This window comes from Larimichthys crocea, chromosome XX (genome assembly GCF_000972845.2).
Source record: "Larimichthys crocea isolate SSNF chromosome XX, L_crocea_2.0, whole genome shotgun sequence".
NCBI classification, from domain to species: Eukaryota; Metazoa; Chordata; class Actinopteri; family Sciaenidae; genus Larimichthys; species Larimichthys crocea.
Genome location: NC_040030.1, coordinates 4,932,132 through 4,954,329, shown reverse-complemented (window position 1 = coordinate 4,954,329; position 22,198 = coordinate 4,932,132). Strand labels below are relative to the sequence as shown.

The following is a 22,198-nucleotide window of genomic DNA, read 5'->3' as shown; positions in this document are numbered from 1 at the left end:
ATGTTATTTAAATGTAAATTAATATGATCTTGTTTGTGCGCGCAGTGACACCGACAGGAACAAAATATGTGTCCATTAGCATCAAGTGTGGAGGATCAGGTTCCAAGTATGATTTCATTTTCTGCTCTGGTGGCTCTAATAAAATGAAATGACCGTTTGGGTTAGCGTCCTCGCTGGAGAGATTTTTATGGTTATACCTCGCCACATTTTAAAGGGACAGTCCTCGGGCTAACATGTGGGGGGTGTTAAATTACACTAAAGAGGCTTTTATTGTGAAATTATTGTTTGACAGAGAGAATCATTGAAGTAACGAGACACCAGAGAGTAGTGATGTAGTAACAATGAGGAGATACGTCAATATTCTCGCAGTGATTCACCCTGGAAGTAATTTTATTGTGATGGAGAGCGATGAGCCATCAACAGTGACTCCTACTATCGCTTTGATTTATTACTGGACAGCAGATTTATTCACCACGACAAGCCGACCTTCCTCCTCCTCTTACTTCACTGATTTCAGCTGTAACCATCACAGACTCTTCAGTACCGTTTGACCACAGTTTGTCAGATTATTTTGACTGGTTTCATCTTGTCACACTAATAAAACCTCTTATGATAACAGTGAAGCATCTAAAATGACCTCAGTTGCCAGTTTTTGATGGATACAAATCAACCTTTAGTTACTTATAACCCTGGTTCTATGAGTAGTACCGAAAATAAGACGAGCAGCGATTCTCAAACTTTTCCTGGTTAAAGCTGTAAAAGGTTTACACCAAAGCGGCAACCTCAATTTCTGTCAAGTGAAGCCCAAAACTGCAGTTCCTCTAACGTCCACCTGAGGCTGGCTCCAGAAGTGAGTCAGTCTCCATAAGTCCCCATGTTTCACAGCAGAAATAAACATGTTTACAGCCTGGTACAAAAAACAGTTTTGGTCTCTGTAGCTAATTTCCCCGTTCATGACAACTGTACTGAGGGTGAATTTATATACAACTCACCTGTTCACATTATATTAAGGCTTAAAGTTATGATAGATTAGGAGCACTTTGATTGACAGGTGGGTGTCGTTACAGTTAGTTTGTTTGAGCGACCAGGCGTCATTCGGCCGCCTCAGGTCCGCCGTCTTTACCGATTTTTGTAGATGAGCTTTAGTAGTTTTTAGAAAACATTTGTAGAAACTCCGACGTTGTGTTTACACCTCGCTGCTCATGGACACCCAACAGACTGTTTGTCATCTCAGAAACCTTCCTGTGACATTTCTTCAGCTTCTGTTCTGTTTGTTCTTTCTTACAGGAAGTCTGAATTTCTATCAGACGTCTCTTCTTTGTCTGCTTTTTACATTCCACGCTCAGTGGATCACCTGTAGATAACAGATGCATCATAAGATAAACCTGTAGCTGTCGGAAATACACACTAACCTTTACAGTGTGTGTGTGTGTGTGTCTATCTCTTTACCTCCTGCCTTCTTGCCACATCAGGCCGCCTGATTGTGAGATGGCCCACGAAGGGATCATCAGGTACTTTTCCCTCTCCGGTCTCGTCTTTCTGAAACATTCACACATTCCATAAACATTCACACTTATCCTGATATCCATATGGCTGATTTGTTTAATTGGTTTAATAAGTTTAACTAGTTTAAACCACCTGTAGTGAAATGTTTAACAGTCAGACAGACAGACATTTTAATTAGGTCACAAACACCCAGAAGTTTCCACACATTGACCAGGTCAATGTAGCCAGTAAGTGATGACAACATAGACATGTAGACTGTAGCTACAATAATATACCGTATTTTCTGGACTATAGAGCGCACCTGAATATAAGCCGCACCAGACTATAAGCCAATATCCAGGTTCAGAAATTAGATATTTACCGGATACACGGAAAGATTTTGCACCGTAAAAGTTTATTTATCTTCCCGCTGCCGTCTCCAACGTCTCACCATGGATTCATTAACGCCAAGCTTACGTGCAGCAGCTCTGGAGAGCCAGATCGACGGCCTTCAACTTAAAAAGCTGCATCATACGAACTCCTTCGTGTGCTTTCCATTGCTGTTAATAATTCGTCGTGCGTGTTGTGTTGCACGTGCTAAATAGAAACTAGCGTGTTCTTCTTTGCACTGAAAAAAAGAAAACCCGCATCTTTGTATAAGCCGCACAGTTCAAAGCGTGGGAAAAAAAAGTAGCGGCTTATAGTCCGGAGAATACGGTAATAATATTTAGACAATAAACAAGCCAATAATTAGACAGAAGATAACCTCGGGACTTACAGCGACCAGAAAAATAAAAAACACAGTGTTTAGTATCAAGTTTAACCATGTTTGATATCAGAGAGATGAGGTGGGGGAGGGAAGCCAGTGTCATGCCAGAACAGGAGCTGGGCAAGTAGGCAATGTATGCCTCTATGGACGTACTGACTGAGGTGAAGAAGATGTGGACAGAGGAAGTCAAATCAGAACAAATACTCGAGTACGGCTGGACATATTTACCACAGTGGCTTTTTAAAGTGTAGTGTTATGCTTCATATTTACCACAGTGGCTTTTTAAAGTGTAGTGTTATGCTTAAATATAGTTATTTAAATACTGTTAGTCCATCTTTAACCTGAACGGCCTCAAACCTCTTCTGTAAAGGCAGCATATGTTTTTTTTCTGGTCGCTGAAAGACGAGTTTATTTCCCAGAACCCTTAATCTACACGTTGGGTGTTCAGACGTCGTTCTGTGAAGTCCTACTGAATATATTTAATCCTTTGACCCAGGACGAAGTCACACCCTCGTGCTAAAACCTAATTATCACAGACGGACAATGACTGCATCACTTACATGGATCTTCTTCTCTGGGTGGGATGGTTAATTGGATTAACAGCTGACAGGAAAAACATCACGTCTTCATTATCAGGGGTTTGGCACAAAAACACGTCCCACGTCTCTTCCATTTTCTCTTCTTGTTGGTTTCTCTGTCCATGTCTCCTTCAACAGAAGGTTTGTCTCTCTCTCTCTCTCTCTGTCCTCTCGTCTTCTTGTCTTCTCTGACGCATTTCCACTCACAAACACACAAATGTACACGCAGTTGGCTCGCTCTAACACGATGACGTGGTTTTGACAGTTGGTCAGAGACAGACGAGTCTGATGAAGACATCAGGAGGTATACATACGCTCTTCTTCCTGTTTCAGATGTGAAGTGACCCTCTGACCTCTCGTCGTTCACGTCTTCTTCTTTCACCTGATTTAACTTCATTTTCTGTGTCTTCATGTCGTGTCTGAGGCTGTGTTGTTCATGGACACATACATACTGCATCTCTTTCTATCCGTTTATTAAGTCTAATGGTGTTTTTTAACCATTTTAATAGTTTTCTGAAATGTTTTCCGAAGCAGCAGACAGTTTAAACAACAGTTAAAATATAAAAACACATTGCAAAAGAGCATAATCTTAGTAATAACGAACAATTCATATCAGAAGAGTTTGTGTTTTTTAGCCTTGCAGGTGTGTCTCGATTTAAATCTGATTTATTTATTTACGTGGTCTGTAACAATACAATCAAGTACTAATTAATTACTAATCAATATGTATCAACACACTAAAATTCTGTGTCTCACGACACTTAATAAGCCAGAGAAAGAACTGACAGAGAAAAATATGTGTAGAGTCTCCAATAATCAGAGAGAGCTGGCATCTTTTAACTTCCTTAACTTTCAGTATTATCAAACTGAGAAGCATTTATAGACATTAAAGACCCCAATAATATATTTTTTTGTAATTAAAATATCAGCAAACTCACCTTTTAAGCAATAAACCAAAATTATACAAAGATAATGTTGTTAAACAACGAAGTGTTTGACTTCCCGACTCTGCTCTTCGTCACGTTCACACCTTGAAGTCGCTAAGAAACTTCAGAGTTTGGATAAACGTGTGTGTGTGTGTGTGTGTGTGTGTGTGTGTGTGTGTGTGTGTGTGTGTGTGTGTTCAGGAACAACTGGCCATCAGCCTTCACAGTGTTACTGTATCTTCTCCTCGTCGAGTCGCTCTTCTTCCATCGAGCTGATATTTGATTTTGTTTTCACGTGATCCTTCGTGTGGTTTGAGCTTTTAATGTTGGGAGTCACTACTCAGACATGATCGGCTAATATAGCTAATATTTAAATATAGTTATATATTCAGAATCAGAAATACTTTAATAATCCCAGGGGGAAATTATTCATGTAGATGTGTATTTATCTAAAGAATGTCTTTTTAGATATTTGTGACAACACGGTTGTAAAAATGACCTTTAATTTTCTTTGTATCACATATTTCTGTGTTTGTAACAGGTACAAGTTGTATTAAAGTAATTCTGTAATAGATTACTTCACACAGAATACGAAATAAACACGATTTTGTAGACATAAGTTCACATAATGATCAGATTTGACATATTTATATATTTTCAGACTCCCAGCAGATGCTGCCGTCGTTGTCGTCCTTGTTCCTTGTCGATGTTTGTATTTATTGTTTATGTATTTCTGTTTGTGACGCTGCAGCTGGTGTTTGTGTTGTTGTTGATTATCCTGCAGCTCATCATTAACCCGATCCATGATCCATAATTCTCATATCTGACAAAATATCTTTCATGTTGTCGTGGAGTTTGACAAAAACATAATCCTCCCTCTCATCCTCCTTTTTTTTTTGTTTTTTTCGATGTTTGGGTGTCGCGTTAATAAAGCCGTTTGGAACAGGAGCACTGATCTGATGTTACCCTGTCAACAAAAGATTAAAGATTTTATGATTGGGTTTATAAAAGATGAAATATTTAGAGATGGATAAAGGGAGGAACACTGAAAGATAAAGAGTTGTTTCCCAGGATCTATATTTCTTTGCATCTCCAGCATGCAGGAGCTTTGATATCTCACTCATTCTTTGTTTAATAAATTAGTTATGTAGTACATCTTATCAAAATTATATAGATCCTGGTAATTATATATTTACATAAAGTATAAATATGCATATGTGCCTCAATAATTAGCCAAACAGATGGAACGATACTTGTGTTTTCATTTTATTAAATATAAAATAAATGCTTATTTCTTATGAAATTGTTGTATTTCATAATTAAACATACTAGAATTAGATTATTAACTGGTTATTAAACAGTCTCAGTTTAATACTGAGTCGTTTATTTCGTCATCATTAGTCTGATTTCCCGACGCTCTATGAAACAGATCAGTCCTCCTGCTCTTTGAAGCTTTATGACTTCAGGACTTTCGGTCCTCACCTGTCTGTCCGCCTCTGTTTCCCATAATTCACCCAGCAAGAACAGATACTCCGTGGCCTACGCTACCCAGAAGTCCTGGCTGCTCAACGCCACGGTGGAGGAAAACATCACGTTTGGCAGCCCGTTCAACAAACAGAGGTAGAAACCATCACAGACATGTTTATCTGTTTGGATGTTCCAGTGTCGGTCTGTCCCTCCTCATGGTGTCATGTTGTGTTACTCAGGTACAAAGCCGTGATCGACGCCTGCTCTCTGCAGCCCGACATCGACCTGCTGCCTTTTGGAGACCAAACTGAGATTGGAGAGCGAGTACGCACGTTTATGATTTAATTAACAGTTCTGATTATTCATGTGGTTAGAGGTAACTCAACCTTTGACTGGTTTGTGTTACAGCAGTCATGTTTCCGTTAACGTGTTGCTGAAGTTATTGAAGTAACTATCGTGTGTGAGCCTCTTTTATGTGGCGTAAGTACGAATATTTGCAACATACCGAGCAAACTGGTGGTTGTTATTTTAATTTCTTTTATTAACTGATGATCTGCTGTAACCGTCCTCCGGCAAGCAAAAAACAAATTACTCGAAGTTCATTTAAAATCGGTGACACATCAGGATGGAAACACGGCTCGTGACATTCTTCTGTATTTTTTTTGGGTGATCTGTTTTGTCATCGTCTGTGATTCAGGGCATCAACCTGAGCGGAGGTCAGCGACAGAGAATCTGCGTGGCCAGAGCTCTCTACCAGAACACCAACATCGTCTTCTTGGTGAGCTCGTGCAGACGTCTGTGCAATGACACGGTGGAAGGAAGGACGATAAAGAGAGTTTATATTGAGGGCAATTTTCTGATTTCTATCTCAATGCTTTGTCCGACTTTTGTTGTTTGTAGCTGAATTAGATTAATGTATGAGGAGGTGTCTTCTCTCTCTGCCGTGCTGTCATGTGTTTATCTTTCCGATTATCGAGCTCACGATCCACATTAAAAGCTATCAGTGGCATTCCTTCACGCACGCATCACGCTGTGTAATGTCTGTGTGTCATTTGTAAAAAAAAAAAAGTGTACAACGAGGAGGGAATGTTTTCTTTAATTAACGTTGTTTCGCTGTGAGCTGCTCTCTGCTTCCATATCTGATCTCTGGATTCAAAAATGCGTCATCGTAAAATACATAAATTAATCAGAGCCAGAGCTCCATTATCGGGCTATAGAACACTCTCTATAGCGCCGACACACCCGGATAGAGAGACAATAATGGAGCAATAAGATTTATGTGTCAACATAATATCATCAAATGACCGTCAACAGTTTCACTGATGGATTTCTAGAGAAGTTAGGGGCGTCTGTCTGCAGGATATAATACGTGAAACTATATTTTCACTGAAAATAAGAACAGGTTTTATAAAATGTTACCTTAGAATGAGCCGTCACCTCATTTCTGATCACACGTTTGTTCGTTAGTGACGTTCGTCTCGTTCGTCTCACAGGACGACCCCTTCTCGGCGCTGGACATCCACCTCAGCGATCACCTGATGCAGGAGGGGATCCTCAAGTTTCTGCAGGACGATAAACGGACCGTGGTCCTGGTCACGCATAAACTGCAGTACCTCATACATGCAGACTGGGTAATAACACACTAACAAGCTGGCTAACACTTAAAGTAGACGAACTAGATCTCGTGAAACTCACCTGAACATCTGTCTTCTTCAGATCATCGCGATGAAGGACGGCTCTGTGCTGAGGGAGGGGACCCTGAAGGACATTCAGACTCACGATGTCGAGCTTTACGATCACTGGAAGACGCTGATGAACAGACAAGACCAGGAGCTGGAGAAGGTAGCGTGACGTCATCCTGCATTCATATCCAAGCTCTGACACGATGTCTCCATTCTTATCCTTTGTCTCTTTACATGCAGGACATACAGCAGGACAGTCAAACGACACTAGAGAGGAAAACACTGAGGAGAGCTTTCTACTCCAGAGAGGCCAAGAACCAGGTGGACGACGAGGACGAAGGTAACGGATTCACCGCTCCTCGTTACAGCATCAGATATGAAGCTTTCTTTGTAGCAGTTGGTAGAAAGACAGAGTGTTCAACCTGATTTTCATCCTATCAGAGGAAGAAGAGGAGGAGGAAGATGATGACAACATGTCCACGACCACTAACAGAAGATCAAAGATCCCATGGAGGGTAATCCATCCATCAGTACAAGATAAATGTATCAATTATGTTATTATAAACTTGTGACCGATTCCTCCGTCTCCTGCTCCGTCATCTCCTCCAGGTGTGCTGGTGTTACCTGTCGTCCGGCGGCTTCTTCATGGTCTTCCTCATGGTGTCCTCGAAACTTCTCAAACACTCCGTCATCGTTGCCATCGACTACTGGCTGGCTCTGTGGACTTCCTACAAAACCAACCAGAGCGTGGGAGCGTCGAACGGAACCAGCCTGGCTTACGACCCCAAGGGCACGCAGCCTACGCCCGGTGACGGAGACGCCGAGGTAGAAGATTCCTCACACTGTGCGGACAGTTTAAGGGGTTCATGGGGAAGTTGGACATTTGGACATGGGGACTTATGGAGCCAGCCTCAGGTGGACTCAGAGTCTTTTGGTCTGTAGGTTAGCTGAAAATTTGTTGTTGTTTTTTAAACCCGCAGGCCGACTCGTACCATCTGCCGGTGTTCATCATCCTGTGTGCGGCCGGTATCACGTTGTGCCTCATCACCTCTCTCACCGTCGAGTTTCTGGGTCTTTCCGCAGCCACCAACCTTCACCACAACCTGCTCAACAAGATCATCCACGCCCCCATCAGGTAACAACGCTCAACAAGTCCACACGTCGTAGATAGAAGCTCTGTGTTCGCTCACATTCACGGTTCAGACGTAGGTTGTCTCCAAGGAAACACTCTCTGCTCTTTTCTGCAGAAATGTCAGACGGTGTCTAACCTTTATTTAAATGTCAGACCTGTTTTCTTTCCTCAGGTTCTTTGACATCACCCCTCTGGGTCAGATCCTCAACAGATTCTCAGCTGATACCAACATCATAGACCAGGTCAGCACATGTCACGTCACGTCAGGATCATTAACAGCATGGCGGGTCGTGTTAATTCAAATCTTCATTGAATCATTTCTCTCTCAGCACATTCCTCCGACGCTGGAGTCGCTGACGAGATCCACGCTGCTCTGTCTGTCGGCCATCGGCGTCATCTCCTCCATCACTCCCATCTTCCTCATCGCCCTGGTTCCTCTGGCGGTCGCCTTCTACTTCATCCAGAAGTACTTCCGGGTGGCCTCCAAGTGAGTCCACGGCGTCTCAGCACGGTGTTCTTCTTCATGTACAAAGATATATATTCAATCACGAGGGGTCGTGTCTCTTTCTCTTTCTCAGGGACCTTCAGGATCTCGATGACTCCACACAGCTTCCTCTGCTGTGTCACTTCTCTGAGACCGCTGAAGGTCTCACCACTATCAGAGCGTTCAGGTACACACACACACACACACACACATATACATGTGACACAAAGTTTATTTATTGATGCTTTGAGCCTCATGACAACACAAACATGACCTCTGCGTGTCCCTTAAACTCATCTCAGTTCACTCCTTACTGTAACTCAGTGTAAACACTAAAACAAACCTCATCACAGCAACATCAGGACTATTGAATTACACAAAATTGAGTGTATATGCACAGCTGTGCAGTATCAGAGGACTCATTCTCTCATTTTTTAATCACTTTTTAGCCTTTATTAGATAGTGACAGCTTGACAGAGACAGAGACTAGAGAGAGTTGAACCCGGGCTGCTGCAGCAAAGACTCAGCCTTAACGCTCGGGGTGCACACGGCCAAGGAGCCCTGATATTTCAGTTCTTCTAACAATGTTGGAAAAACTTGTTAAACTAGAATTCAACCGGACAGACAGACGTGATTTATTTCACCATTTCTGAGTCTGTGGATGGACGAGAAGCTGCAGTCACTCTCTATCAGTCCAACTGGCTGCGATCAAAGTCTGCACCGCTCCTGTGATCCCTCAGAAAGCTCGCCGTGGAGATACTCGCTGCTTTTCTTTAGTTTATTTTAAGTTTCAGCGCTTGCAGAGAAAATTACGTTTTTTGTAAAAGATACGAACGCCGCTGGGCTTCGTCCTCGAACATCCTGCTCCATCATGTGCAACTCTGAGCTTTGTTTGACAGATACACCTGAGGAGCCGGGCGAGGAGGAAGCGACAGGGCTCGCTCATGAGCTACTTCCGTACACAAATGTCATATTTCTGTATGCTGGGCCACTCGGAGGTCGACCCATTGTTAGCAGCAGTAGTTGCAGATGTAACATGAGTTACTGCAGTGACAGACGCTTCAGCTGTAGTTGTAGTTTTGTTGGTGGAGGCAGCAGCAGCAGCAGCAGCATCGTCTTGTATTTCTGTCTTCACCCTCGTTCCCATCGTCGGTATAATCCAACATTAAACAGCTCTCACGCTTTTTTTCTTCCGTCCTCCCTGTGGACTTCCTCTTCCTCGCACACACACACACACAAATATACAAACGCACACACACACACATGCAGAAACAGTCAATCTGGTGTCGCGACAGATTCTTGGCAATCGTTTGATAGTTCCCATTATCATTATCCTCTGGTCTCCCTCCAAACCGAGTCTGGTTTAGATGGCAGTAATTTACTACAGCACGCAGATGACGACCACGATGAAACCTCGAGATTAGATACGGACTGAGTAACAGTCAGCAGGCTTTATTCTTTGATTTGAACGTTTGTTTATGGAGGAATTAAAGCAGCAGAGATTCAGAGGGTAATAAAGATGTTTGTTTCAGGCACGAGGCTCGTTTCAAACAGCGTATGCTCGAGCTCACGGACACCAACAACACGGCCTACCTGTTCCTGTCTGCCGCCAACCGCTGGCTGGAGGTCCGAACGGTGAGGAACTACTTCACGACGCCGACACCGTGGAAGCAGATCTTTTGGTTTATTGGTTAACTGGTTTACGTTGTGTGATGCAGGACTACCTCGGAGCAGTGATCGTGCTCTCAGCAGCAGGAGCCGCCATCTGGAGTTTACACTACGGTCTGCTTCACAAAGGTCTGGTGGGGCTCGGACTCACCTACGCCCTCACTGTGAGTTACCTCCGTTATATCGTATCGCACTACTGTACATTCTCTGACCATTTTATGGTGAGAAATTCCCAATGTGACGCCCTCAGATGTCTTAACTGTCATAGAGAATCCAGAAAAACTGAAAATATTCACATTTGAGAAGCTGAAATCAGACTCAAAACGAGCAATCGATTAACAAAATAGTTGGTTATTAATTAAAAAGTTCACTCTGTTCCATTATAAGCAGTGTTTAAACACCTTTGACTTACAGTAACCTTTCATTACTTTATGTCAGACATCTTTAAATTACTTGTTCTGTCCAGCAAACAATAAAAAACCAATAAAACATTGAATTGAAACGAGATAAATCAGATAAAAACAGAAAAGCATGTGTTAAAGCAAAGGTTCCTCCACCTGCCAGAACCCAGTTTAACCTTTTATTATAAGATACCGAGAGCAGAGGCACTTAAAACACACGTCACTTCACACCTGTGCAGGTATGCAGCATCCTGAGGTTCAGCTGGCTGCTGTAGAACAACGTAAACTTTGAAGTACTGGCTGTTTTCTGGGATTATTTCAACCATGACTCTGTCTGTAGATATAAATACGACGTTAACAGTGAAAACATGATCCAGTGTCTTTGTGGGTCACCCTGTAGGTCACCAACTACCTGAACTGGGTTGTGAGGAATCTGGCAGACCTGGAGGTCCAGATGTCAGCCGTGAAGAAGGTCAACAGCTTCCTCAGCACGGAGTCGGAGAACTACGAAGGATCTATGGGTAACTGAGTTCTTTGTTTTCACGCCGACATCAGTCCAGTCTCACGAGGTTGTATGAGATACCGGGCCATACGAAAACTGCAGTTCCCCAAACGTCCACTTGAGGCTGGCTCCAGAAGTAAGTCTCCATAAGTCCCCATGTTCAAATGAATTTTGCAGTTATTCGGTCATAAAAGTATTGGACCAATTAAAATGTTGGTGCTCCATGAAAAGTTCATTTTTCGATCTTTTTTTGGATCCTACATTTCCCATAATGCATCTTTTGTTAGCTCCTTAGTTATTAGTCTTTTAAACTCCACGACCTCCGCAGTGGATAATATTCAAACTGGTGGAGTCTGAGCTGTGTGTGGTGCTCGCGTGCCACATTTTTCATATTACCACACTGACATGAGATAAGAGCGTCACATCTCTGGCTCGTTTTTTGCTTCTTCCTCCCGAACTCTGGAGGATTTTCTACTTTTATCAGTTCTCTGGAAGCTTCCATGATGTCAGAGAGGAGGAATCCTTCTTTTTTCTGTCACTCAGGGGGGTTTGGGGATTGTTTTATGGCTCACTTACTGTAAAAGACTGAAACAAATGACCCTTAAATGAGACACAGAGTTGGAAACGCTGTCCTTAAGTCCACATTTGAAAAAGCCGTCCTCTCTCCGCCTCCGTCTCCATTTCTTTTCACCTTCTTTGTTTTTTTCCAGCCATCCTTCAAACTCCCGGATTTGTTTTTGTTATGTTTCCAGAAATAGCCGCTCTGTCTTGGTCCAGATTCGCTGAAGACTTTTTTTCCTTTTTTGTTCAACGTTTTGAAAAAGGTTTTGGTTTGGTGAGATATTCGTAATCTCTCTCTGGCACCCCGATTAAATAAAATAAAAGTTCAGTAATGAAAAACTTTTGTTATCTGCGCTGCCAGGAAAGAGTTCGCTTGTATTTCACCATGGCAACAACACATCCCAACATTAGATCAGGTCTTTCTGTTTCAATCTTTAAACCACCAACACGTCTTCATCTCTTATTCGTTTACTGACTTGTGTTTAATGTTTCTAATGGAAGCAGACATGTCAGTTAAACAGATTTGGACACGTTGGAATCACAAACTCTTCAGTGTATCGAGGTCTTCATGACCAATGACAGCAAAGACGTGCATCATCATCAGAACTGAGGCGGGCTGAATGAAGCCTGGTTTCTCAAACAAGCCTCCCACCTGTCAGTCAAAGCGTCCACGCTCTTAATCTTGCATCTCAGATCCTTCTCTGCTGCTCTGATGGTGTCTGAAAGAGCTGAGATCTCTTTACTCAGAGCCCCGATCTTCTCCTCCTTCTCCGCCCTCAATGCAACCATCCTGTCCTCCTCTTCCTCTTCTAGAAACTGGTGAATCTTCTGGGAACTCCTCCTTGATCCTTCTCATTGTGTTTTCTGTCTGGACTTTAATGTGTTCTGCCATTCGATCCTTTAACTTCAGCTTCAGTTTACGTCGGAGGGGCTTCAACGAACCCTGAAGCTCTTTCTTGAAGTCCTGCGCAGCCTCCCCGTCGGGTTTCAATGCGTGGTTGCGGCGCGTTTCCACTTTAAGCCTTAATATAATGTGAACAGGTGAGTTGTATATAAATTCACCCTCAGTACAGTTGTCATGAACGGGGAAATTAGCTACAGAGACCAAAACTGTTTTTTGTACCAGGCTGTAAACATGTTTATTTCTGCTGTGAAGTTGGACATTTGGACATGGGGACTTATGGAGACTGACTCAAGTGGACGATTGAGGAACTGCAGTTTTTTTCTGGCTGGCACAGTTTTAAAATGTATCTTCAACCGAAGTATTTGAGTAACTTAGTTTAAAAGTTCCTTTTGTTGATTTAAAGAGAAGACGAAGACCAAAAACGAACATGTCATGCTGTAAACATACAAATAAAAGTACAAAATATTTTTTTAAATGTGCCGTTGAATCTCCGCGTAGCTCTTTAGCTGTGGAGGCGTTATAGGTTTAAATGTCACAGTTTGAAGCGTCTGTGGTGTTAGTGGAGAATCACAGCAACGCTTTAATAGGAAAACTCGACCACTGTATATCTGCAGTGTTATGACTTGGTCCATATGGTCCGCATGCTGCTGTTTACACCAGCCAGCGCTGTAACATAGACAACCGACCAGCAGCCCAGTGGTCTGTTTCTCGTTGCGCTGGTCTCAAACTGCAGACGTCACGTTCCAGCGTCGTCTGGTGTCGTGTCTTTTGAAGGTTGCGGAGAAATCAACCCTCCCGTGTGTGTGTGTGTGTGTGCCTCTCCTCTCCATTGCAGACGCCTCTCAGGTACCTGAGAACTGGCCCCAGGAAGGTGAGATAAAGATCCAGGACCTGTGCGTGCGATACGACCCCATGCTCAAACCGGTGCTCAAACACGTCAACGCGTACATCGAACCAAGCCAGAAGGTAATTAACACGACGCTGTGAGGGAGAGGCGACGCACGGCAGCAGCGATCTGTGCTGATATTCAACATTTAGCATTATTTTCAAACACTTGAACTGCTAACACGCCTCTCTTTAACATTTAGAAACACTATAAAACCGTAAAGTCGTGGTTTTAAATGCACTTTTAGGTGGTTTTAAGCAGCTGTGGGGTCATTGTAAAGTGTTCTAACATATATTACAGCTTTATTATCGTCCATTATTTCTGTTTATACAACTGCCTCCACAGGATGAGTCGTAGCTGATTGTGAGTGTCAGTTGTGGGGAGGTTACAGTAAAGTGTTAGCCCTAATTCCCCCCACATCTCCACCCACCCCTAGCCTTCACCCAGGCCTCCCAGAAAGACTCTCCTACCCTGGACACCCCGCATACAGCCCGGAGCGCCTCAGTTTTACCTTGAAAAAAAAAAAGTGCTGCATCACGACCAAGTGATGTTTATGTAACAGCCGAAGCAGTATTATATTCTATAGATAGCAGTGTGTGTGTGTGTTTTCACACGCTGTTGCTGGGAAAGGACTTCACGTCACACTGAAATAACAAAGCGGTGACGTGTCCGACAGAAAGAGGTGAACACAGTTAATGAAGGACGACTCGCAGGACGATTAAAGGAGAAAGATGTTGATCAATATAGAGTTTTTAGAAATATTGGTGACTGATTGAGATGTTTACTGAAAGTTGTTTGAGCAGTAGATTGTTGAGGGGATACGAGACGTCTCCCACCAGATCACTCTTTGTTTAACCAAGCCGTGAAGGATTTGGACTAAAGCTGAGTACTTTCTATCACTGAATTCATAAATTGTAATTGAAAAATCACATGAAAAAACAGAAAAGAGTGATATTTAGATGTTTTTCTTTTACTGGAAATGTTCCCTGGTAATCTTATTTAACTGTTTGTTGTTAGATGAGCAAGTATTATATATTGTATAAAGCCGCTGATCTCAATTTGCCACCAGGCTGCTGTTTTTCTAGCATTTTTCTTCCTAACGTTTCCTGTTTGGAGACACATTTTGAAGAGTTTTTTAACTTTCTATCTCACGTCACATTTTAGCTCCAAACTAATCACCATGTGAATAAACGTCACGACATGTCGGGCTGATACTGAAACAAGATGTTTCAACATTCCAGCGACATCTTCAGAGATTCCTCCGAGTAAGGAAAGCTTGTGTGCCACCACAGTTTGAGAAACCGTGATCTTGGACTTTCCGATAGAAAACAAAGCGATCAAACTGATTTTGTAAACGGGGATTCTCCCTCATCGTTATGTTTTAATCACATTTCAAAGGTTAATCAAAGATTGTCTTCAGAATCAAGTACGAAGCATCTCAAACATCCAAATTCAATCTGGTGAACTCTTGAGTCTCCTCCTGGGGTCTCTAATGTAATATTGTTTAAACTAACAAGTACTGTCTGGAATGTCAGAGTCTAATAAGAAGGCCGAGGGCTGTTGTTTAAACGTGTGCTTTTACTTTGAAGTCACAGCCATGTGCCTCCAATAAACTGTGAACTGACACTTGGTGACCAAACTGCGTCCACGCTTGTCACGTACCCGTCACTCTGTTATCACGCAGGTGTCTGATGTCTCGCGGCGGTGCCACAGTCGAAGCTTATTGACCGTCTGTCCTTCTCGTGTTCTAGGTGGGGATCTGCGGTCGCACGGGCAGCGGGAAGTCCTCGCTGTCGTTGGCCTTTTTCAACATGGTGGATATTTTTGAAGGTGGGTCTGTCTCCTGTCGTCTCCCGTCTGTCTTCTCTCGTCTCTCGTCTGATTGGGAGTTGAAGGATTCCCCTCTTGACACCAAAAACAAAACAACACTCTTGATCTCTTGTTTTGTCTTTCAAATGTTCCTTCTTCTCCATTTCCTCTAATACACTTACCCCCAAACTCCACTCGGCGTGGACCACAGTCGCCGCAGTGATACACGGCCGTTAAATTTAGAGTTTCAAACTCCACCGGCTCCACCGCGGCCCGGTTTAGAAGCATCCCAGAAGCGGGCCTCTGCTCGGTTCTTCTATTTTTGACGCCACGAGCACCTCGAGCTGACAGTAAGCCAGACACAGAAACAGCAAAAAGAATCCAGTGGATTTTCAAAATGAAACACCTCCGTGCAAACTGCCGGTCGTGAAAAGAGACAAAAGACAAACAAATGAAGTACGTAGCATATTTACACATGTAGAAGCATATTTAGAAGAACATAAACCAGGAAAAATCTGAGCAAGTAAACAAAGTCTGGAGGGTTCAACGCTTCTGAAACGTTCCCTGTGGGGTTTGAAGTCTGTACTTCATTCACATGCATCGCTGTTCTGTAGCTGAGATTTTCTTTTCTTTGCCAAGACGTTCACATCTTTGGAATAAAGGTAGCTTGTAGAAGTTTTGACGGAGTAAGACTCAGTCAACTTTCTGCTGAAATGTTATGAGAGCAAAAACCGGTGAGTCAGTATAAATTTTTCATGTTAAATCAGCTCAGCAAATGTTCGTTCAAGATGATCCCTTACTATGAAAGGCAAGATGTCCAAAAAAATGTATTTTAAAACACTAAATTCATTTAGTAGAAAGGAAGGAAGAAGGAATAAATCAACTATGTTTAATCTCTTCAAGGACGTTGATGGGAATGTTGAAATCGGTATTCTTGGAAATCTGTTCTCATGTTTACAAACTCTAAAGCTGACCGTGCTGATTGGACGAGACGTAAATATTTAAAGTTATTATACTCAGGTATCGTGATGGATGTAACGATGCCCTTTTAACTTAACCACATGTTCAGTTTACAGTTCATTTCTAAAGTGAATCACAATCCTAAACCTTTTCATTCTGTAAACCAACCTGTAAGTCTAGCTCCTCTTACTCACCGTAGACACAGAAAGTGTTTAGTCTCAGCTATACATACAGAAACATCAGACTGAGATGTTCATTCCACAGTGGTGATGACTGTTATTCAGCTTTAAGTCGTTCACGTCATGTTTTCTCTCTACAAATGATTTTTGACGATCAGTTAGATGATACAAAGGATCAGTAAACTCCATGATAATGGATGATAATGGATCTTTTATGACTTTTCCCCAAACTTTACCTTTTTTACTGTCAAATACTATAAAGTTTCACATCATCTGGCAAAAAACTAATCTGGCCAGCATTCTTCTTAGAAATATGGAAGATGTGACAAAATAAAAAAACTCACTAGAGCACCAAATGTGGATCAATCCGCCACTGAAAATAGACCCCAGCAGACACACCATTTCCTTCTACAGTGACCAGCTGTTTAAGGAAAATAATGAGCCTTCTTTAAAAATCAAACAATAGATTTACGACCTGTTGGAACCAATGGGCTCGGTGCTGCAAGCCAAAGACGTGGTTGGAAAGTCTTAAAGCGCAGAGAGACTCATCTTTAAAGGATCAAGTCTTAAATCTTCAGTTTATCCACTGAAACGAACCATTAAACTACATTTCTGTTCAGTGACAGACACTGAAGTCAAACAGCGTCACTGTCAGATTTAATTGCAGAGACACAATAAACACAGATATCCTGGTGAGTGTTTGTAGAGTTAAATCACGACTGGAGGTAAATTATTTCCTCTAGATTACCGTCCAGAGACATCGTCTCCAAACGTCCAGCCCGTCGTAGAGCTGGGTATATTTATGTTGGACAAAAAGTTTATGTAACCGTCCCTCCTTTCATTTCAGCTCTTTTTAAACACTCGTGCAGGTCTCTCTAAGTGAGAATCCGAAAGGTCTTTTTGTTCTTCGTGTGCGTTGTTTCACTTTTAAATTCCTCACACGAGGACCTGAAGTAGTCCTCCTCAATCTGAGGATTGAAATAAAGACTTGGCCCGTTTCCTTGCAGTCATCTCCAGACTCGGGGTCGTATTTCTTCAAGACGGCGCTCATAAAATCTTTTTTTTTTAAATTTATTTACTGCATTTTGAGAGCGAGTCTTAGTCGCACCGTTCTGCTTTCAGTCCGACTCGTGGACGGATTATTCAGACAAAGATGAGATTAAACAGTCACTTTTTCCATGCACACACACACCAAACACACACACACACACACACACACACACACACACACAGCTGGACAGACGTTTCATACATAACAGTAAATTAAGACGTGTCTGTCAGCAGCGTTTCCTTATAAAGCAGTGAAATAAAACCAGAGCAGCTCTGTACAGAACATTCTTGATTTCATGACCACAAAAATATAACAACGTGTTCGACAGAACGAATATATTTATTCAGTGTGAAGGTGTAAACGAGTTTTAAGTGTTAAAGACAAATTTAAGGAGATCATTTCACCTTAAAAACAAATAATGGAGCAGCAAGTTACAGTTTGTTTAACCATATGTTGATCAGTAATTAATTATTACTTGACATGGAGAGGTGATATGAGATATTTAAACCTCACAAACCCTCACACACACACACACAGGCACATATTTTATCCGTGAAGGCAGAAAAATGTAAACCTCAAGCCAGAAGAACGAGTGCCAAAGGCGTAATGTAAGTGTTTAGCCTGGTGATGTAATACCAGAACGTTTGTGTTGATTTATTGAGTTTAAAGTGTGTTTTAAAGGTCCAGTGTGTCAGATTTACAGAATACAGCAGTAGATATGTGATATAATATTCATAACTGTTAGAAAAATAAGACTTTATGTTGTTAACACAAGCATCAGTACAACTGTGGCTGATGGGAGTGTCATTAGTTTTTGGAAGTGTTTGGTCATAGATGAAAGTGCTGGATCATTTAAAAACTTTTGACCTGATGGTGGCGCTAAATGACAAGTCGGTGGGACACAAATATCTGGAACAAGTTTCATGTCAGTACATCAGCCCAAAGTGGAGGACGAACCAACAGTCCAACATTTGTTGTCATCGTTGTGAGTTTCGGGCAACCGCTTTAGGTTCTACACGCTGGGAAGGGGAGAGTGAGGCGAGGGGTATTCAGTTTGTTACAACCTGTAAGCTTGCCGCTAGATTCAGTCGGTTGTCGCTTAAATAGAAGGGATTTTTAAAGCACTGCTGAAACAATCGGTCAGTTAAAAACCAATCAACAAGAACTTTTAGATTCACGTTTAGATTTTTCTGTTGTTCGTCATCGTCCATCCAAACGACGTTCAACAAACTGAAAGTCTTCGGCCTGTTGGTTGGAGTCACTTGAAGGCTGGTGCTCTGGACATTTTCACTGTTTATAAGCTGTGTCTGTTTCATAAAATCCCAGGAGAACTTCTAAATATAAGTCGAATCGTGTCTAAAATTGTCCTTTGCGTCCTGTCTGAAGACACACGGTTTACAGACCAGTCAAAATAAGTTCATCAGTCGCAGTGATCAGCTGGAGAAACCACAAAAAAAAAGAGAACTGGAAGACGCGGTATTACTTCGACAGTCAGTTTCTTGTGTATGTATACTGTGACTTAGATTCCTGATGTGAGCATACGTTTGCCTGTTTTCAGGGAAGATCATCATCGATGGGATCGACATCTGTAAACTTCCTCTGCAGACTCTCAGGTCTCGACTCTCCATCATACTCCAGGATCCCGTGTTGTTCAGTGGATCAATCAGGTACGATGAAGTCAAGTCTTTAAACGTATCACCGACAACTGCTTTTAAACAGCTCGACATGGACGGCCAAACGGGTGTAGAAGTTTGTTAGACGGCTAAAAAGTGTTTGGGCTGATCGTAGAGGAATAATATCAAGTACTCATTAGAATAAAGATAATAAACCTGTCCCTCAAGTTTAGTCAGAAAAACTTGTAAACAATGAAAGAGAGGAAGGACTTCAGGACTGCCACAGTTGAGCGTCAAACTGTTGGAGTAGAAACTACATTATGAGCTGAGTCGTGACAGCAAGAAGTGAACAAATAAATAAATAACTGATCGGAAAATGAATTGTTTTTTTTTGTTTTTTGCCCTGAAAGTCACATGATGACACAAAGTCCCAGCTGTGGGGTTAGTGGTTGAAAACGCAGTGGGAACTCGGTCTTGGACCTGATCTGACTTCTATCACAGACGTCACAGACTGAGGAGGTCGCTGGAGGGATGAAGGACCCGACGTCCTTTTTTCTGTCTCCTCCTCCTCCTCGTCCTTCTTCTTCCTCTCCTCCGCTGTCACACACACTCACAACCCCTGTGTGTTTGTATTAGTAGAAGAGTGTTTGTTATAAAAGACAAAGAGCATGTGCTATTTGTTTGGACAGATACAGCGCTCCAGATAACTGTGTGTGTGTGTGTGATGGAGAGAGTGTGTCTTGGCATTTGGACCAGCTCTTGTTTATGTGAACGTAAGCCTGGGGTGAACGGTCGACAGTAACTGTTTCACACTGTTATCTTAGATGTTGCTGTTTTATTGTGGCTGCCACACACAGATTCTCACATTTTATCTGCAGTTATTCATCAAACTCTCAAGAAGGGAGCCAGAGCAACCTGTTACATTAACGTTTAACAACAATAATATTGATAAAGGACAAAACTATCAATCCATCCATCTTCTTGCGATTACCCGGGTTCAGGTCGCGGTAGCAGCAGGTTTAGCAGGGGGCTCCAGATGTTCCTCTCCTGGGGGTGCCCAAGAGGTTTTAGATGAGTTATATAGTCCCTCCAGCAGGTTCTGGGTCTGCCCCAGGCTCTCTTATGTGCCTGGAACAACTACAAAGGATCCAATTCAAGGTCCTCACCCTCCCTTAGGCTGAGCCCGGCCACTTCAGGCCGAAGCTTATTTCGGCCACTTGTATCCGCTATCTCGTTCTTTCGGTCACTACCCAAAACTGGTGACCGTAGGTGAGGGTTGGAACATGGATAGACTGGAAAATCGAGAGCTTTGCCTTCCACCTGAACCACAATGGTCCGGTACAAGGTCCGCGTTACATTGCGTCCTGTTGTTGCAGGTTTAATCTCGATCCAGAGAGGACGTGCACTGATGATCGACTCTGGGAGGCGCTAGAGATCGCTCAGCTGAAGAACATGGTGAAAGCTCTGCCTGGAGGACTAGGTACTCTCAAATAAACGTCCTAATCTCAAAATAAAGATACTTTATTGCACTAAAAGTCAGTTTTGAAGTCCTTCAGGACGCCGTGAGAATCAAACTTAAACTTATAACCTAACGTGTGTCTGTTTGTGTCCAGATGCGGTCGTGACGGAAGGTGGAGAAAACTTCAGCGTTGGTCAGCGGCAGCTTTTCTGTTTGGCCCGAGCTTTTGTCAGAAAGAGCAGCATCCTCATCATGGACGAAGCCACGGCGTCTATAGACATGGCCACGGTGTGTGACATCAGATAAAGTACAAATGGCTTGACCCAAAGCGTAACACTGTATAATGATAATGAACTTTTCTTTTCTTCCTCGCAGGAAAACATCTTACAAAAAGTTGTGATGACGGCGTTTGCTGACAGAACGGTCGTTATAATCGCAGTAAGTCCCTCAGTCTGTCCTCCTGTTGACTTTAAAATGAAGCGAAGGGGACGCAACCAGATAAAAACCAATCAACAATCTATTTATCGATCTATCAGCAGAATGCTTCAGCTAACTGAGGTTTGTTCTGTGCTGATAGATGCAGATGTGTGGCTCTTTGTCTTTGAGCTTCATGTACATCTATCGTCCTTTCCCCTTTTCACACTAACTGTTTTCCACTGTGTCTAATCTAGTTAATATTCTAGTACCTTTAATGTAAAGTCAGTCCTCTTTCACTTACCTGCTTTCTTCTTCCTTCTCTCTGTGGTACTTGTCTTGTCCTTTGTTTACTCTTTCTTTCTACTCTCACCCTCTCTTTTCATTCACCTTTTCCATTTTCTCGCTCTCTGTACTTCACTTTTCTTTCCATCTCCTCCCTCCGTGATGTCTTCTACCCCGTCCTTCCTCCCTGTCCTCTTCGTCCTGCCACCAGCACCGTGTGTCCTCTATCCTGGACGCCGAGCAGGTCATGGTCTTCTCCTCAGGGATCTTGGTGGAAAGTGGCTCGGGTCCCAACCTGCTAGCACAAGAGGGGAGCCTCTTCAGTGTGTTAGTGAAGACTCACAAGTAGACCCGGATCGGCCCAGCACAGACCACTTTGGCTGTCCTTCTGTCTTTTCTCCGTCTTCCATTTTTTTTCCCACCTGTTTCTGTTTTTTCCTACTTTTCCTGGCTGAATCTGGGTCTGCTGAAGCCTCGCTGCCACTGACAGCCTGGTTGGTATAAAAACAAACTACTGCATGCTCTTTGGTAGATGTTTCATGTACCTGCACCCTGCAGGTTACTTCACTTACATTGTTTTTAAGCTTTAAAACATGATTGAGTGCTTTCAATATTCGGTCAGTGTCTGAAACTTTGTTATACTTCTTTAAAAACCTTGACGGATCTGAATCCTTCACTCTGGATAAGATGCCCGTTTCCCTTCAATAAGGGTTAGGCTTTATTCTAAAGGGAGGACAGTTTCAGTTACTGATCTTCATCCCGATGGTGTCAAACTTTGTCTTCTCAAGCAGAAAGAGTTACATCATCTGCAAAGAATCGGATATTGCATTATAGCGTCTTTGATCCGGGCTGTGTCTGGACCTAAAGTGGCTCAGTTTTAGATTCTATGTAGAATATTTCAGATGCAGATTCAGTAAGCTCCATCTCTATGACACATTTTATAAAGGTAACAACACCTTTGTAATATTTCTGAAGCACTTTTT

At 42.6% G+C, this 22,198-nt stretch overlaps 1 protein-coding gene across 8 annotated transcripts in view; it reads left to right on the top strand.

Moving 5' to 3' along the window:
- The window catches only part of abcc9 (ATP-binding cassette, sub-family C (CFTR/MRP), member 9), a 45,818-nt gene that overhangs the window by 22,043 nt on the left and 1,577 nt on the right, over positions 1-22,198 (top strand). For 3 of the 8 annotated variants that reach the window (XM_027272159.1, XM_027272160.1, XM_027272158.1), the window contains exons 20-42: positions 1,473-1,511; positions 3,098-3,136; positions 5,277-5,378; positions 5,465-5,549; positions 5,923-6,003; positions 6,719-6,856; positions 6,942-7,067; positions 7,148-7,247; positions 7,349-7,422; positions 7,517-7,732; positions 7,888-8,042; positions 8,212-8,281; positions 8,369-8,526; positions 8,618-8,710; positions 10,056-10,158; positions 10,242-10,355; positions 10,993-11,113; positions 13,395-13,525; positions 15,197-15,275; positions 19,003-19,111; positions 20,434-20,537; positions 20,671-20,804; positions 20,892-20,954. In XM_027272159.1, the coding sequence (XP_027127960.1) occupies positions 1,473-1,511; positions 3,098-3,136; positions 5,277-5,378; positions 5,465-5,549; positions 5,923-6,003; positions 6,719-6,856; positions 6,942-7,067; positions 7,148-7,247; positions 7,349-7,422; positions 7,517-7,732; positions 7,888-8,042; positions 8,212-8,281; positions 8,369-8,526; positions 8,618-8,710; positions 10,056-10,158; positions 10,242-10,355; positions 10,993-11,113; positions 13,395-13,525; positions 15,197-15,275; positions 19,003-19,111; positions 20,434-20,537; positions 20,671-20,804; positions 20,892-20,954 (2,434 nt within the window). Of the gene's footprint in view, positions 1-1,472; positions 1,512-3,097; positions 3,137-5,276; positions 5,379-5,464; positions 5,550-5,922; positions 6,004-6,718; positions 6,857-6,941; positions 7,068-7,147; positions 7,248-7,348; positions 7,423-7,516; positions 7,733-7,887; positions 8,043-8,211; positions 8,282-8,368; positions 8,527-8,617; positions 8,711-10,055; positions 10,159-10,241; positions 10,356-10,992; positions 11,114-13,394; positions 13,526-15,196; positions 15,276-19,002; positions 19,112-20,433; positions 20,538-20,670; positions 20,805-20,891; positions 20,955-21,426; positions 21,710-22,198 lie in introns of all 8 variants that reach the window. The other 5 variants (XR_003461268.1, XR_003461265.1, XR_003461267.1 and 2 more) reach the window with 3 other exon arrangements.